This window comes from Xenopus tropicalis, chromosome 1 (assembly GCF_000004195.4).
Source record: "Xenopus tropicalis strain Nigerian chromosome 1, UCB_Xtro_10.0, whole genome shotgun sequence".
NCBI lineage: Eukaryota > Metazoa > Chordata > Amphibia > Anura > Pipidae > Xenopus > Xenopus tropicalis.
Genome location: NC_030677.2, coordinates 42,568,526 through 42,586,539, shown reverse-complemented (window position 1 = coordinate 42,586,539; position 18,014 = coordinate 42,568,526). Strand labels below are relative to the sequence as shown.

Genomic DNA, 18,014 nt, shown 5'->3' with positions numbered 1-18,014 from the left:
TTATTTCTCATCTTGTGCAATGATTGTAAAGCCTGATTCCCTCCTAGGTATGAAATGTTTACTCTCTCATTCCCCTTCTTTCTTTATAACTGCTCTATCTGCTTCAGAAAGGTATGATTTTCTGTGTTTTTCTTGTGCTTTATTGATATAGCGTTGACATACTCTTCAGTGCTTTGCACAGATTATACATCAGTCTCTGCCCCAGTGGAGTTTACAGTCTAAGGTCCCCATCACAGTCACACATATCCTGTCTGTTTTATCAGGAGCCAATTAGAATGAGGAGGAAACCCCTGCAGACACAGGGAGAATATACAAAATACTTACAGATAGTACCCATGCTGGTACAGGTATGGGATCCTTTATCCGGAAACCTGTTATCCAGAAAGCTCCGAATTACGGAATGCCCGTCTCTCCATTTTAATCAAATAATTCGGAATTTTAAAACTGATTTCCTTTTTCTCTGTAATAATAAAACAGTACCTTGTAATTGGTCCCAACTAAGATATAAATAATCCTTATTGGATGCAAAACAATCCCATAGGGTTTAATGTTTTATTGATTCTTTAGTAGACTTAAGGTATGGAGATCCAAATTACGGAAAGACCCCTTATCCGGAATACCCTTGGTCCCGAGCATTCTGGATAACGGGTCCTATACCTGTATTAAATCTGACACCTAGCTCTGAAAGGCAGTAATGCTAGCCATGAGTGCCACTGTTTTTATTCACTCAGGCACCCTCTGCCTCGCCACCACTCCAGACCCATCCCATTATGCTTCTCAGAGCAGCTGGAATGTGTTTAATGTGCAACTCTGTTCAGTTGCACTTCAGTAATCGGAGAAGCAGGCTGTGGCAAAACATAACATGGTGAAAGTGTCACTTATTTTAGAATGCATTGTACTGATGTGAACTTGGCCATTTGCCCTGTATAGCTATTTTAAAGGGGATGTCCACCCAGAAACTGCTTTTGCATTCCCCTGCAAAAAAACAAACAATCCTGTTTAAGAGCTCATGCTCCAGTTCTTCTTTACTTTGGTGCCAGGTATAATGATTACTGCACAGCTTTCCTCAGCCATGACCCTACCTCCAAGTAATATGTGGAATCTGGAAGAAATTATACTTTCTTCATCTCCCCCCCCCCCCCCCCTTCATTTTGAAACAAATTACTGTGGTCTGGAATAGGCTGACCTTGAAGAATTTGGATCACCTTTAAAGGGAAAGTATATGCTTTTTTATTTCATCCGCTTTCCTCAACCTGCATTTTGTATGCAGGAAGGAAAGCAGATCCGCCGTCACCTGCTCTTTCATGTAGCCCCATTGAAAAGCATGGTGTTGTCCTGTGCAGAGCTACACTGAGCAATTCAATGGAGCTACATGAAAACAGATGAGAGAAAATCTGCTTTCCTATGCCTAGATATAAAATGCCTGCTGAGGAAAGCAGATGATCTTCTGGACACTCCCCATGGCACAACTGTGTATCTGCCAGTATTGTTCAACTGGCTTAGAAGTATTTGAATGGGATTGTGATGAAATGTGCATTTTTTTTAGCCGGCCAGTTACTGATTTTGACATTACCATATACGAGTGAGTGACATGCTGCATGGCCACATCAAGGTACTTCTCTGCTCGCTCAAAATCACTGGATTTTGGAGGGTTTGTCGGTTTATTTTGGGTATCACAGGACATTGGTCAGGCATACTATTGTTTAGAGCATTTTATTTTTCATTGTGGCTCCATTCTACTTTACAGGGCCCCTACCTGGGCTAATAACCCTTAGGTCCCTGAAATTTCTGATAGCAGTCCTACCTTAATCCATTCTCTATTGTTGCATTCACAATCCTGCTCTTCTCCACTGCTTTTCATGCTTCTTTCATCACTCCTGTCACTATTTTGTGCCTTACATCATTCTTCTAATGAACCTACCTATCCACTGCTCCCTGTAAGTCAGATGGGCAGTGTTTCTAGTGACCCAGGCTACTGTTGTATCCAGGAGAAGGAATGTTGTCTGCTTCTGTGTATGTTTTAAAGTGGTGTGTGTGTGCTTATGCTGCCTTGGCATGGGTATGTCCTGATCTATCCCTGGCTAGATTCGCGGGCGACAAATCCCCCCCGGATATGCCATCCCACTGGATTGAATGTAAATCGCCCGTGGGATGGCATTTTCCTGAAATCACGGAAGTTGCCTTGAGAGGGCGTCTGCCACGGCCCTTATGCTTACTTAGATCCCAGTAATGTACTAAAAACTCCCAAAAGTGCAGGAGAGGGAAATCTTGACATTATTTGAGAACAAAAATAGCCATTTCCTATGTATGTGCCACCATGGCATTCTCTCACCTGAAAGTGTCTAAATAGAAAATAGGCTATGATGGGCAAAATGGAATTGCCCCCTTTTAAAGAGACCACAAAAGGAACCCAAGAACCCAGTCACTATTTGCTGCAGTAAAGTTAATATCTGGGGCTTCTCTGTGTGGTTCCTATTTTGTACGCATCCAGTTTCATAATAACCTGCTCTTGTGCCAAGTACTGGGTAGAAATGTGGGAGGTAAGAGCACGGGGAAATGCTTAGTGTGCAAGAATGTACAGCGGAGATTATAATTAGACACAGTTGACTCGTAAGCTGAAGCCACTGTGATCTTTGAAAAGAAACTGGAACAAGAGGTATCAGAGCGCTGTCATCTTCCTGATCCTTTTCCTCATTCATCCTTCCCTTTTCAGTGCAATTGCCAGGCAACTAGAAATGCTGATATGACTGTGGCCTCCCTCCCTGTCCCTCCCCCTTTATTCAGGCACCGATAGGCTCAGCTTGCGGCCACTGTGCCCCTCGGACATGCACCACACATCTCCAGTGGACCTTGATCTGGGATGGAGAAGCATTGGTGGATTCATAGGAGACGCGTGGGGTGAGCGTACACAGTGGCCATGACTAATGCTGGCAGCGGCTCTGCAGGAAATTCTTCTGCAGTCTGGAAAAAAACTACTTAAGCTGTAATTGTACCTTTCTGGATCTGATTCCCAGGCACAATATAAAGAGCCTCTTTCACTGAAACAGCCCAGCAGCATAAGATTTAGCAGGAACTTTTCTCTTTAGATATTCGTCCTTTGAAAGTCATTGGGGTAAGTTGTTGGTTTCACTCTGTTTGTTTATATCACTGCTTCTAGAATAGTACTTTACTATGTGTCTGCCTCCATCTGTGAAACTACAATTCTCAGAACCCCCAACAGTATGCTGGGAGATGGAGTAAAATGTAGTAAAACAAAGTTGGACGTCCCTGTCCTGGGTTTATGTTCCAGATGGGATGGCAGCATTAAAGGTCAAAAGGACTTTAACTCAGATTCCTTGTGTCTGTTGTTTTGAACTACAATTCCCAGAATCCTTCTCTAACATTTCACTGCCGTATTATAGCTCAGAATAAACTAAAGTGTCTGTAGCCTTGTCATTGCACATATTCTCCTATGCTTCTTCCTATAACTTTTTATCTGCAAACAGCATTCACGCTGGCATTAGAACTAAAGGAAGTGGGCATTCTGTTGCTACAACTTTATCCCGCTTCTTATTTTTAGAAGTAGGAAAAACTTTCTCATTCCTGCATGTTATGTCATATTGTAAACAAGCGTAGTCTAGTAAATTGGGAGGACTCATGTGTTTACACCTATGTTTAGCTCACCATTTCTAGTTCCTTAATTATTTTTACTGGGTTTAATTGAATAAAAAACAATAAAAAATCTTGCTTACAGTATAGTGAAACTCAGGAACAGTAAGATGTTTCTGTAGTTGTCTAGGTACGTAGTGCAGCCTGAATAATCTGTAGTGTAACTTGAATAACTCACTCTGTAGCCTGTTTGCCCCTGTTCTATTATAGTCTTCATGTCACACACTCTTGGGCCTGTCACCACTCACTGGAATGTGGTATAGAAGACCCCTTGTGATTGGTGAATAGCTGTTAGGTTGCCATATACATCTGCTTTATCTTTTAACTGTTTGCCAATGTAGTGAGTTGAAGGTTCATTTTTTAAAACCCATTTCCAGCTGGCTTCCATAGTAAGTAATTTATCTTGAGGTCCTGGCTCCTTCCTTACCTGTCCAGAAACTGTAACTCTCTGCTTTGTGCAAGTTCTGCAGATACAGGATTTTTGTGCTTAAGCTGAAGGGCATTTACTTTGGTGTATGGGGGGTGGGTGCAGCTAGAGACCCAGGCGCCCTTAGTGCCACCTGTCCTCAACGTTTTCTGATGCACTTTTTATTTTTAGGAACTTTAACTGCTTATGAATGTTTATTGCAATTTTATTTCTGCGTCTTCAACTTTGAAGTGGGCTTTACTGTGTGTAACCAGTGTGCATGAAATCATTCCTTGTTGTTCCTAGTTATTTTTGAACCTAGTTAAACTAGTAAACTTTCTATACCCTTTATGTTCTTCTGGAAAAATACATGTGTACGTGTCCATATAATGATGCATTCTGAGTGTCAAAACTATCTGATCGGAGCAGGTTTACATACTGGCTTTTTTTGTGTGTTTAATGCACATTTGATTGGTAGGTTTAAACGCACTTAAACACATCAGCTAGTTGATTCCATTATAGTCTGGTTGTACTTATGAGCATTCAGAGTTGAAATTTTATTGCATTTGCATTTCATCCAGTTCAAATTACAAAAACACTTATTCTGAAAGTATATGCATTTTTAAAATGCACCTACCTGTTTTTACACTCTGCATTCATTTGTAAATGCCTTAAAAACACCCATGTATAAGAGCCCTTAATCAGGATTTCAAAACTTCAGTTTTCACTGGAGTTTTTCTTGATTAAACATGTAGAACCCATGAGTGAATGTCAGGAAAGATGCTTGTGAATACCTAGATGGAAGTAGTAAATGCTGCTATTGGCGTATAACAGTAGAGGAAGCAGACCCCATGGTCGTGGGGCCCAGACTGCTCACGCTGGCTCTCAGGAGAGTTGGCGGGAGCGGGGATTTAAATAAGAACGGGTCTGAGAGACGCATCGAGGTGGGAGGTGGAAGAGGGCCGGGTGGGTTTGCTACACTGTGCCGGGCCTTTCCGAAGATGTTTTTGCAGGGGGCCCAGCACTGCCTGCTTTTAATATTGCCCCTGATGTCTACAGTAAATAAGTACATATGCTGAGGACTTCCCATACCAGTCAGTTGAACTAAAGAAGTAGTGTTACTGTAGCAAACACACCAGTTTTACCAGTGCAGGGCAACAGTGCATTATATTTTTATTACTTTAAAGCTCTTTCCATTTTTTGGTGTTACTGTTCCTTTAACAAGTCCAGTTGCTTTAGATTTATTTATACTAGATATACCGTGACCTGGATGAATGAAAGTCTTCATAGTCATACAGCGAATAAGGGTCTCCCGTTGTCTGCTCAATAACAAAAGTATGGAAGTGTACTGACCATTATTTGCCTGGTCCTGGGCCTAGGGCAGAACAACGTTTCGGTGTAAGAACGAAGGATATGCTTGTATGTGATCCTAGGGTGGGCGGGATGGGCGCTGGAGGATGCCGGCCTTGAGGCGGCTAGAGACGAAATCCTGCCCTAGACTTTCATGGGAGTTTATTTGCACCTGGTATTCTTAACCTTGGGTCCCCAGATGGTGTCCGACTGCAATTCCCATCATCTTTCAGTATATATTCAAAGCACTCTCGGACACACAGGACATTGAATTTTCAACTTTTCGTGACTTTGAAAAACAGAAGCCATGTGTAGGCCTTTCCACTGGCGATTACCTTTGTTGCTGGTGGAAAGGCATTTTGGAGCGATTAAGCAGAGATCTATCACGGGTGACTAAATCACTCTGTCAAAAATTAGCCTTAAAGGGGCAGCTAGCTTGTTAGAATACAATTTGGCATTTTTATATACACTTTTGTAAAACTATTGGCTTTAGTAACCTGGAGTTTTAAATGTAACCAATCTGTATGTGTCAGTGACTTGGGCAAATGATTTCTTTCTTTTTGTGCATTCCTGTAGTCACTGCATCAGTCAGTCATTGAAACTAATGTTTGGCGTCTGGTCCTTGCCCACAACAACAAGATAGCGGTTTAAATGCCAGGGCAGAGAACTGCAAAGCAGGGAAGTGTAGGCCAGTTGAACTGTGTGTTTAGAATACCACCCTTTCACATCACAGTATACCCATTGTGACTTTCCACTTAATGTAGCACATGGCTTAGCTATCGAAGTCTTGGCTTTGGTGAAGAGCCCAGAGCCTGTGTATTTGTGTACAAGATAAACAAGTGAATTTGATTGTCATAAGCTCTTGCTTGCAAGTAGCGTTGTTTTTAAGAAAATTTTTACAAGTAAATGGATTTTTCTTTCAAACCACCTACTTTTCCCAAAATGCTAAGGGCGTTCCCTGAAAACTTTTCAATGTGCTTAATGAACTGCAGATTTAGCTTTATAGCTGTGTAGATCTGTGTAGGGCTTGTGCAGTGCAGACATTACACAAGAAGGGCAGATCTATGGCTCGGCTGCCATGCTGAATAGTGAATTAATCAAGAGTAACTGAGACCCAAGCACCTGGTTTTATCAATTATTCAGGTTACAGTCAGTGTACTGACAGAGTTGTAAAGTTGTGCCTTACCTTATGGTTCAGAGTTGCCATTGTTATGGAAAATTCGGATACCAAAGACCAAATATATTCCTTATCACCATGTTAGGGGTCTGTGTGCCAATGTAAGGGTGAACTGCATAAAGAGGTAGTTCACCCTTAAGGTAACTTGCTTTTTTTTTGTACATTATATATAATGATCTATTCTAGAATGTTTAACTTTTCACTTGGTCATCGTTTACAGTTTATGCTATTTCAATTATATGTCTTAGTCTTCTTTCCAGTTTAAACGGGGCAAGTCTATTGCTCTATGAGGCTACAGTTTTATATTCATTTTTATGACTTTTTATGCACGCCCTCTCCTTTTCATCTTCCAGTCTTTTATTTAAACCACTCCTGGTTGCTAAGGTAAATTGCACCCTAGCAACCAAATGCTAGAAGTCCCCAAACAATGTCTTAAGCTGGCCATACACGCACCGATGGTTTCGTACGATATTCGGTGCGTGTATGGCAAGTCGACCGGTATCGCAGGAGGCTGCTGATATCGGTCGACTTGCCGATCGGCCAGGTCAAAAGATTTTGATCAGGCGCCTGAGCAAAATCTGCCGTCAGGGCTGAATCGGCAGAAGGAGGTAGAAATCCTATTGTTTCTACCTCCTTATCTGCTGTTTCAGCCCTGAAGGTTAGTGGCGGGTCTGACGATCTTAATATGGTCGCACGAAAGATCGCAGATCGCCACGTGTGTGGCCACCTTTAGTTTATCACTGTCTACATCATACGAAAGGTTAATTTAAAATCAAACTATCTTGTATAAGCCCACAAGTAGGGCTGGGCGATATACCGTTTAATACCGAATACCGGTGTTTTTTTTAAAAACTATATTCATTTTTCAGATACCGCAATACCGAGGTGTCGGGGTACTCACCCGTGCGGCACGGTCTCACGCGCGTCCCGTTGTCCGCGGGTCGTTGCGCACGCGCATCGGTGTGCGCTTGCGTCAAAGCGCACATACATGTCAAAGCGTGCACATCCATGACTCGCTGACGGCGCCGGTTCTGCGCATGTGTGGGGGGTATTTAAAGCTATCAAACGCCTCCTCCTGTGCTATGTTGTCTGCGGCCTTGCCTGGGAAACTAAGCCTGCCTGATTTACCTTACGACTTTCTGTTGCCGATCCTTCGCTTGCCTGACTCTGATTTTCAATACTGCAGTAATTATTCTCTAATTTATTAGGAAATGGGGTTAACACCTAATCATGCATGGAAAAAAAATACCGTCAAATACCGTGACACCGAAATAATTTTGAAAAATACCGTGATATAAATTTTTGGTCATACCGCCCAGCTCTAAAGCAACTTAACCCAGTAGCAAAACAACTGAGACACATTTTAAAAATATTTGTCAATGTCTCAATTTCTTACTTTAGCTTTTTCTTTATAACAAGAAAGATGGAACAAAAGGTGAATTCTTCACATTTACTAATAAAGATATTTAAAAGACACAGTCCTTTTAGTATCACCTAAAAAAGTTTGTTCATTCTTTTAAGCAGAGGTAAGGGGCAAGTGTCATGGTTATGCTGGGTGTCTTTTAAATATATTTTTTGGTTGATTTTCTTGATTTATGGTTAATGGAGTGCACCTGCAGTAATTATGCTGCTATAATTTTGCACTGTCTGTGTTTTTGTAGTAAGGGGATATGCAGCAGCAGCTTATGTGCTCTTTTAGGTTTTGTCCTTTGTTTTAATTCCTGGCCCATACACAATAGCAGTGCGGGTTGTGCTCAAATATCTAGGGTATGAATGAATCATTCATGAGGGCTGGGATTACAAAGATTATTAGATCCCATTCTTACAGTTTGAAAAGATAATGGATCATCTTGTATGTTTGCTTGTGATCATGTTCCAGAAGTCTCTGCAGATACCAATACAATGTAATACCATGCTACAGTACAGCCGGCTAAGCCATGTTCAGGACTGAGTTTATATCTAATATAATACAGTGTGTTCTGTGATGTAATCAACATTATTAAGCACAGAGTATAACTGATGGGCCTTTCTACACACTGTTTATAAGGATGTAATACTGTGAATAGTCTACAAAATAAATGCCCATTAACAGTGCTTAATGTGTTTTTCCTTTTTTTGATATATATATTTTTGTTCTTTCATATCAGGGTTTGAACATGGTTGTGGAAAAGAATGACCTTGGAATAAGCACGCACTAATATATGCTGGGTTGTGGGCTTTGTGCCTTTTTGTTAGAACATATGCAGTCTCCCTAGAAATCATTTTTAATGTTGACAGCTATATGTTTAATCATCATAATGCAGCATACACTATGCCATGTTAGGGTAAAGTGACCAATAAGATTACTCGTACATAGGGAACTGGGAAAGTGTCCTGTATTTAGTAACATTCAAGTTACAAGGGTTATCTCTCCTGCCTTGGGGCATCACTGCACCATCGGATTAGGCTGCATAACCAAAGTAGGACACAGTATGCAGAGCTAATGACCCATCTCACTCACATATTGCTCTTTAACTTATAGCACTAATGAAAGGGCCTTGATTACATGAAATTCCATCATGAATGGGTAATTTAAGAAGTGTTCTAGAGGTACTAATGTGGCATAAGGTTTCTACCCACTGTCCGCTACAAAAAGTGCTTGTGTTTACTGATTTGTATTCTGCCCTGAGGGTCTGTGCCCACAGCAGCAGTGGAGAACAACACGGAACACAGAACTTTGCGTTTTTCTTCTGTTTAGAACATGTGGTGCTTTAAAATGGATAAGACTCATTCTATATATGTTGGATACATACTCTTTTTAACTTCATGTTGCCAATTTTATCAGTATATGCTCTCTATACGATATGTGCCTGTCTTGTGTTGCAGCTTAGAAACAGTGCACATAGAACTAAATAAGCTGATCATTTCTCCCATGCCACTCCGTGTTATATATCTTTTGCAAGGGAATAGCACAAACAATCAGTTTTAAGGATTATTATACTGCCAGTAAAAAGACTTATTATTTACTGTAATTATTGGTGGGGTTTTTTTTTTTTTTTAGTGATCTGGTCCCTTAAAATACAGGTGTGGATTCTGTCATTCAGAAATCTGAATTTCTGAAAGCTCCAATATACCTTTTGTAGTGTCCTTTTTAAAACCATTATCTGTTTTGCATTATTTCTGTAAGACAGTACTTTGTGCCTAATGCTGACTAAAGCTGACCATACACTGAAAGATATGCTCATTTGACAAGGTCGTCAAACTAGCAGATCTTTGGCTCTTGGGCTGAATGATCTGGTCAGACCTGTCGATTGACATGTGGCCAGATATTGGTTGGCTAGGCCTCTTGGGAGGGCCTTATACACAGGCCAATAAGCCATTGGCCTGCATATGGTCACCTTAAGTTAAATTATTTAATAGGGAAGACCCCTTATCCAGAAAACTCCATGTTCCACACATAATGAATGCTATACCTCTAATCCCAAGTATGCCCTTTTATACAAGTATTGTAGCTATCATTACTTATTAAAGACAGAAAGCCTAAAAATAGGCATTGTCACTCTATAGAAAGGGACAGTATATAGAATCTTATTCTGTTATGTAGAGGAACTCTGATAGTAGCTAAAATACTTAGTGGGATCTTAAATCTGTATAAAAGTACATTTGTATATAAGACAGACATGCTAATTTCTGTCTATATTGAACCAGTTAGAACTAATTCACTAACCATGGTGGAACTTGATATTTTATGGCGTTCTACACAATGCTATTTTTACAGATACAGAACAAATAGGATGTAACAAGATACATAGCTACATGTTGGATTTAAAGTTGCAGTTATGTTGTTAAACTATGAATAGCAAAATTAAACCAAAAATAAAGCAAGCCCTAAATACCATTTAGCTGTGCATTTCTGCATTGTGCTCCATAGCAGGAGTATAGGGCTATCAGCCTCTGATTCTGCCTGCAACTCTGTTTAATACAAGTGCAGGGGAGGGGACTGGGGGTGGGGGTCGCTGAGGTTAATTGGTATTTTTACATTTCATTTACATTGCCAATAGAAATCCCATGGGTGCTTAAGGTATCCCACCATCTGAATGGAATGAATTCCAAATGTGAATTTGTGCTTTCAGCCATGTGTCTGTAAGGAATAAAACCTCTTTTTTTCAAAATGTATTTTAGCACAGAAATATTCAGCCACTGGAGGTTATTATCCATCTCCTTGGAAAAATGGAAATACCTCTATATAAAATGAATCTAAAGGCAATGAGTATTTTTTTCCTTAATGTGACTGATTAATTTGCCTTATGGCAGTGGCTTCAGTTCCCTGTTCCTATAGAGCCGCCAGATCTGGATAAAACTGACTGCAAACCACATGTTACAGTTGAGTCATTATGGAATTATGAATGTGGAGCTTTGTGCAGGTTATGAATTTGCCTTATAATTTCTACCCACAGGATTTAGGTAGTGGAATATTAACCACTTTATAGAAGCAAGTGACTTGTCTTTGTAACCAAACATTTCTGTGATTTAGAAAAACTGTGTCCCCATAATAAATACGTAACCAACAGACAGGAGACCGTTTATATCATATTAAGTGGACTATGAAATAGTCTTCCCAATCTGGAATATATATATATAGCAGTAATTATTACCTCTTTACATCCCTTCCCTTGAGCCACCATTTAGTGATGGGCTGTGTGCTCCCTCAGGGATCACCTGTCCAGAAATAATGCAGCTCTGACTGTAACGGGAAGAAGTGTTGGGAGTAAAAGCCTCCCTAATGTGACCTAACATGTATGCGTGCCCTTGTATGATCCTGGGGGTGGCCAATAGTACTTAAAATGGCAATTTTCTATTTAGGATTACCCAATGGTACATACTACTAAAAAAAAAAGTAAATTTTTACCTAAACTATTTAGATGAAGCGGGTTTTTACATAGTGGCTGTTCCATGCAATATATTTTTATGCAATTCATATGTTTTAGTGCTGCGCTGAAGATTCCCACTGACACAAATGCAAAGGTATTTTTTGGGTAGTACAGATTTCCAGAAAGCATCAACTCTCCCTGAGTGCCATCACTAATAGAAGGGCAGCAGGGGCAGTTTTTGCCCGTTTCTCAACCTGTACATGCTGTTAAGGTAGCCATACGTGGGCAGATTTCAGCTGCGATTCTGGTCCTTCGAGACAGGTTTGGTACCCCCAACAGACCTACCTGACCCATATCTGGCCTAAAATTGGCAAGATCTCGATTGGGCAAGTTTGATTTTCTGTTTTATTGGGGACTGCATTGGCTTGTTGATATGCTCGCCATCGAAATTCGATCATTTGGCCATAGGGCCAAACAATCAAATTAGCCACCATAGGTGGGCGTATCGAGATAAGATCCACTTGTTTGGAGACCTTGCCAAGTGAGCAAACCTTACAATTTCTCTGTAGCATAGAAACACAGACGTGCTGTCAGTTCAGACAGATGAATCCTTCAGCAGAGGGGTCAGGGAGCTGCTATCCTCTTACCTTCCCAGTGTTCTGCTAATAGGGGGGGAAAGGGAGAGGGGTTGATATCACTCCAGTGCAGTAGTAAAGTGTGACTGAAGTTTATCAGAGCACAAGTCACATGGCTAGGGAAACTAAGAAAATGTCTAGCCTCATGTCAAATTTCATGTAAAAAATCTGCTCTTTTGAAAAACAGATTTCAGTGCATGATTCTGCTGATGCTGTGCTATTAACTAATGCATTTTGTAGTATGTTTTATATTCTGTTCTATTTGTCTTCATGTATTTTTTTTTTTATAATAGTTTTTAAATTAGTTACCTTCCTCTTAGCATTTTATACTGGCAAGCTGGCTTAAGGCTATGTGGTGGTTGGAGTTCTCTAACCCCAGCATCCAGTAATCTGTTTTTCTGTGATGCTGCAATCTTATTAGTATTGTTACTTTATACTATTAATCCTTCTCTTCTGGACCTCGCCCTATTGATCTTCCAGTCTGTGATCATGAAATCAGTGAGAACATACAAACTCCTTGCAGATAGTGCCCAAGCTGGAATCGGGCTTGGCATAGGCGGAGGGTGACTTTTTTGTTTGGGGAGGCTAACACAGACTGACCTACAGCTAATGTGAGACTTAGTGGATTCGCTGCTGGTGTAAAAAATTAACCTCCCAACTACCTCTTACCGTTCCCACTGACCCCCAAGTGCGGGTGGGGGTGCTTTTTTTTAACCCTAAAATGCTTAGGATGTAAAAGCATTCATACGTGCACTTCTGTTAGGGGTTCTCCATCCATTTGTGTTTGTGATCAGTTAGCTTCAAGGGGTAGTTCACTTTTAAATTAACTTTTAATATCATGTAGACATTGATATTCTGAGACAATTTGCAATTGGTCCTCATTTATTTTTAATGGTTTTTCGGTTATTTAGCTTATTGTTCAGCAGCTCTCCATTTGGTATTTCAGCAGCTATCTGGTTGCTAGGGTCTTATTTACCAGGTAGTGGTTTCAACAAGAGATGGGAATATGAATAGTTAAGGGGCCTGCATGGAAAAATAAAACTGTAGCCTCACAAAGCAATACTTTTTGGTCAGTGACCCTCATTTGAAAGCTGGAAAGAGGCAGAAGCGAAAGGCAAATTATTCAAAAACTATAAAAAAAATTAACTAGGAAGACCAACTGCAAAGTTGCTAGCAATAGGCCATTCTATAACATACTACAAGTTAACATAAAAATGAAACCACCCCTTTAGATGTGTTTAAGTTAGCTTTATAGAGAGAGAGGCAGCAGGTACTGACATCCCAGGCACATTATATACAGTGAGACGCAGTCTTTATATACAAAACCAGCATATTATATGCCATGAGGAGCAGCGGGTACTCATGGCAGATATTCAGGCCCTGGCACTATAACACTGGCACGGATACACAACATTGGCTCCACTGTAACTAACTAGAAATTAAAAAAACAATGACAAAAGTAAAAGAAAAATAGAAAGTGCAAAAAACCATAACAAATATATAAAAGCACAATGAGCTTTGTCAGGGGGAAAAGTTAACTTACCCTCCATCTGTTAGGGTAGGGGATAGGGATATTCTAGATGTCAGGTGACAAAAAATAATTGAATTTCAGTTAGTGGGTCAGTCTTTAGAACATATACAGTATAGTACCTGTGGGATGAAAACTGCAGCAAAAGTTCAAAGTTGGTTCTTGAGTTTACAGCCTGCAGATTCTTCTTTTTTTAGTCTTCAATTCTGCACTGCCTCCAGTTTGCAAAACCTCCCAATCCCTGTCTGCATCTGCGCCTTGATTGGTCAATTTTACTGAAAGATCCAATCAGAGCACAGCTGATTTCTGCAGAACCCGGAGAAGATTTGCAGGACAGTGCAGAACAAAGCCAGTTTTTTTCGTTTTTTTTTTTTAAGGTGCCAAAGCAGGTTTAGGGAGGCTTAGCCTCCCCTAACCTTATTGAAAATTCACCTATGAGGCTTGGAACCGCAGTGCTGCAATGCGCAAGTGCTGGCAATAGAGTTAAAATTGCAAAGTGTATCTGTACAAATAAGTGTTTTCAGTGACCCCAAAAGTTTTGTGTTCTACCAGGATTTTTGGTTAATATTGTCTCTGTTGCAATTCAGCTCATTAACAACTCAGTTTGCTGAAGTTTGTATGTATAGTTTGGGTGCCTATTGATATCCTGCATTAGTTTAACATGTACATTTTGAACTTGAAAATAGAGACTGCCATAATAAGATATATTCAGTTCCTTTGGTGCTTAAACAGAAAGATCACTTATTTGTGAATTTCCACTTCTTCCTGACTGAATAATACTGTACTGAATAATACTCATGTGGGAAATGACCCATGTGTAGTGGGTGAGAGGTATCTTAGAATGAAGTACTATGGGGGACATGCACTAGGAGTACAAAGCAAAGGCAGCTTTGCCTTACAAAGAAAGCGCTTTCTACCTGGCTTTTGTATCTCCAGGATTCCTTACTTCTGTGGAAAGTATTCATATACAAGATGGATTTTCTTTCTGCTCCTTTTTTTTCCCAGCCCTCATAACAGATTTTCTTCCAGTTTGTAGCATTCCATCTTTCTCTGTAAAGTTGCTGGTTTGCGTAATGATCACAAAATCCCATAGCTTTTTCTCTTAGTTCTAATGGGCTTTCACATTACAATATGATTTTTCCATAGTGAATTTTGTTTTCAAATTGTTTACAATTATGTTTAATGTACAATTTATTTAATTTTCAAAATTATTCCCATGCATTCTGACAGCAACCAGGCATAGCACCTAATCTCGTAGGTAATGTTTCACTACATGGCCCCACTCTTAAACCTATTCCTACTAACATTTCACCAGACAGCAGGCTGAAGGTACTAACAAACTGCTTTGTTGCAGTGTGCCCTTGATCCTTCTAAATTTGAAAGGTCAGCAGTTGGAGGGTCCCTAGAGTTGTGGTCAAGAATTAGTGGACTCCTTAGGTTACTGACCTCTATTCTAGTAGGACATTTATTAGCTTTTCATGTGGATGATGTGCGTTTTTTTTTTTTTTTACACACAATTATGGCCCAGTTGCACTGATCTGAATGCTAAGCTCTCATTGTTGTATATTGCACATACACATGCAGGCTGTGGCAAGGCAAATACAAGGTTACTTTCAGTTTACAGTTACTTTATTTTTTCCTATAGCTGATACCTGGATTCGCTTTCATACTGTAGTGTTGTGGTCTTCTCCATGCTGACCCCCAGTATTATGTATTCTTTTTGTATCTCTTTGACTCTTAAATAAAAGTCAAGTTGTGACGTTGCTGGGTTTAATTGCAGTCTCTGCATTTGTCTTATAGAGTGAAGCAAGCAACTGGTTCTGCAGATATCTGATGGAAGCTCCTGTGCCAGACATTTGCCATTGAGGAACCTGGTTTTTTTAAATAGAATGTGATGAAAAAAGTAATGAAAGCTGGAAAGGTACCAGGATGAGTGTGCAGACAACCGCAACTACAAAGAATGGTTTTGAGGACCCTTTGTGTTTGGATAATAACAATGGAAATAATTGTGAAAGTAAAAATATTGCCAGGTGCCCAAAATATGAATGGAATGCAAATGTTAATGGTCAGGGCCCTGGGGTGAACAACCATTCCATTTTGGACCAGCAGAGTGACAATGATATTAATAAACATCATTTATTGCAGAGCCCTAATGCCTTGGAGCTGGACAGCACTTTGGACTATATAGGTAATGCAGGAGGATACTGTGATACCTTTCTCCAAAAAGCTGAAAAGGGATGTAAAATTGTTAATTCCAGCCTTTCACTTGAAAATACAGTGGAAGAAGATGAAACTGTTGATTATATTAACAATGAGCTCTGTGATAAAAGAAAAGATGCTTTATTTCCTCCCCCTGTACCAATCCAAACTTCAGGATCTAATGAAATCAATAAGGGTTTTGGTGCTATCACAGATAAGGACAGTGCATACAGCGAGAATGCGGAGCAGTCGCTTTGCGTACAGGAATCCACTGATTATTTGTGCAACGTGGAGCCCAATTATGTTCAGTCATGTCTTAGTGATATGAATAAACTGTGTAGGAATGAGACTAATAGTTTGGCAGATACTGGCACAACTGATAACAAATATGACTGCAAATCAAGTTTTGACATTTTAAGCTTGTCGTTGGACTTCAGCGATGAAATGTGTATGAGGAAAAATAGTTTGGTTTCAAGTGGTTCTGAGAAGCCCCATAGCGCTTCAATACTTGAAGCTTCAGCATTACCCAATAGTTCCATTGATGTGTTTACAGGGTGTGTAAAGAAGACTGATAATATTCCTGGTTTTTGTCAGGGTGCTGAACTTTCCATAAGAGACCTGAATTATCTTGAAGTTCCTCATCACAAAGATTCCAAAGAGACACCACAGAGTAGGATCTCTCTCACTCCAGAGCACAGCGTATTTACGAATGAAACCAGCGAAGTGATGGTAGAAGTGAATGCTTGTAGGGCGACGGATAAAACCGAGGAAGCACACCTTCTAAAACTAAGATTCAGTGGAAATGATGAAGAGGGTTCTGCCCCTGGGGCATCACAGGAAGAATTGGTTTCAGATTCTGTCCCTGCGGTGGCCCAGGAAGAACTTGTCACAGATTTAATTAAAGATAGAAACAGTATTAAAAACCAAGAAGTTGATGGTGAAGCACATTCTTTAGAGTCTCCCACTAGACCAGATTCTTCCAGTGCAGAATTCAAGGATTTGTTCAGTAATGTATCAGGACAAAACTGTGAAGAGACTTTTATAATATGTAGCCCAAATTCAGGAACTGGGCCTAAAGCCTTCACCTCCACGCCATTGCCTGAATCCAAAAATATTACTTTCTCTGTCCCAGTGCTGGAGAGTATCACAGAGAGCAAAGAGCTCCAGCACAACTTTGAAGCTGTTAAGGACAACCAAGAAGGATTAGGAGTTGGCACTGACAGCAATACAGCAACAAAACCAACAAATAAGAAACCTGCCGCAGTTTCCGTAGCTGGAAAAGCAAAGAAAAATGAAGTTATAAGCTTTCCTAAACCCAATTTTAAGAATGTCAAAGCAAAAGTATTTACTAGATCATCCTTACAAGCTAAGGAATGGAATCTGTCTGCTGCTAAAACATCTCCTAGATCACCTCCATCGTTGTCGAATACATCTTCACCCGCCCAATCTCCACGACCATTGCCATCTGCTGTCAAAACTGTTCGCAAAAGGTCTGTGATAGACCAAGATGTGAAAGCTGAAGCAGCTATTGCTAAATCTCAGAAGCAGCCAATTACTAAGCAGCTCTTCCCTAGCCAGGCTGCACATGTCCCAACCCATTCAAAACATGCTTTAGGTAAGGTTCCCAGAGCTGCTGCTTTAAAGCACACTCAAGATGAGACCGAGAGAGCGAGTTCTTCAAATTCAACACGCTCCTCTGGCTCTGCTGCTGCTGCCTTAACTTGCACGGCAGGCTCCAGAGTGACAGAAAGAAAGAGCGAAAAGGCAAGGACTTCCGCAAAGCCCAGTGCACCAAATGCAGAACTTATGGGGCCAGACAAAATTGAGCACAAAAGAATAATTCACCCTCCACTTGACAAAGCAGAATCTCTTAAGGAAGCAAAGGAAGTCACTGTACCTGGAGATATGGACATCTTGGCTAACATAGTGGTAAGTGTTTTTGCATCTTGTGCTTCAACTAGTCCAGTTGTCGGAGGGGTTGATTTGTTTAACTCAGCATGCACAACTGCCTGTGTGTGTGTCTTATGTGTATTGTGGCAGGGAAGCAATGGCAAGGTTTATTGCTTAGGTGTACTGCCAAGGTGAAATATTTTCTCTCTTCGGATGCTTGTTTATATTCAAAGCTTTTCTAAATGAAGCAAGGGGATATGTTATCTGGCATGCTTGGGACCTGAAGTTTTTGGTTTAGATGACTTTAATTTAGAGAAACATTTCTTGGGGA

At 40.4% G+C, this 18,014-nt stretch overlaps 1 protein-coding gene across 5 annotated transcripts in view; it reads left to right on the top strand.

Annotated features, from left to right (window-relative positions):
- Positions 1 to 18,014, top strand: part of mtus1 (microtubule associated scaffold protein 1) — a 115,173-nt gene that overhangs the window by 15,699 nt on the left and 81,460 nt on the right. For 4 of the 5 annotated variants that reach the window (XM_012969477.3, XM_012969443.3, XM_012969322.3 and 1 more), the window contains exon 2: positions 15,395 to 17,722. In XM_012969477.3, the coding sequence (XP_012824931.2) occupies positions 15,524 to 17,722 (2,199 nt within the window). In that variant the 5' untranslated portion in view covers positions 15,395 to 15,523. Of the gene's footprint in view, positions 1 to 2,683; positions 3,113 to 15,394; positions 17,723 to 18,014 lie in introns of those variants that run through there. The other variant, XM_012969393.3, reaches the window with a different exon arrangement.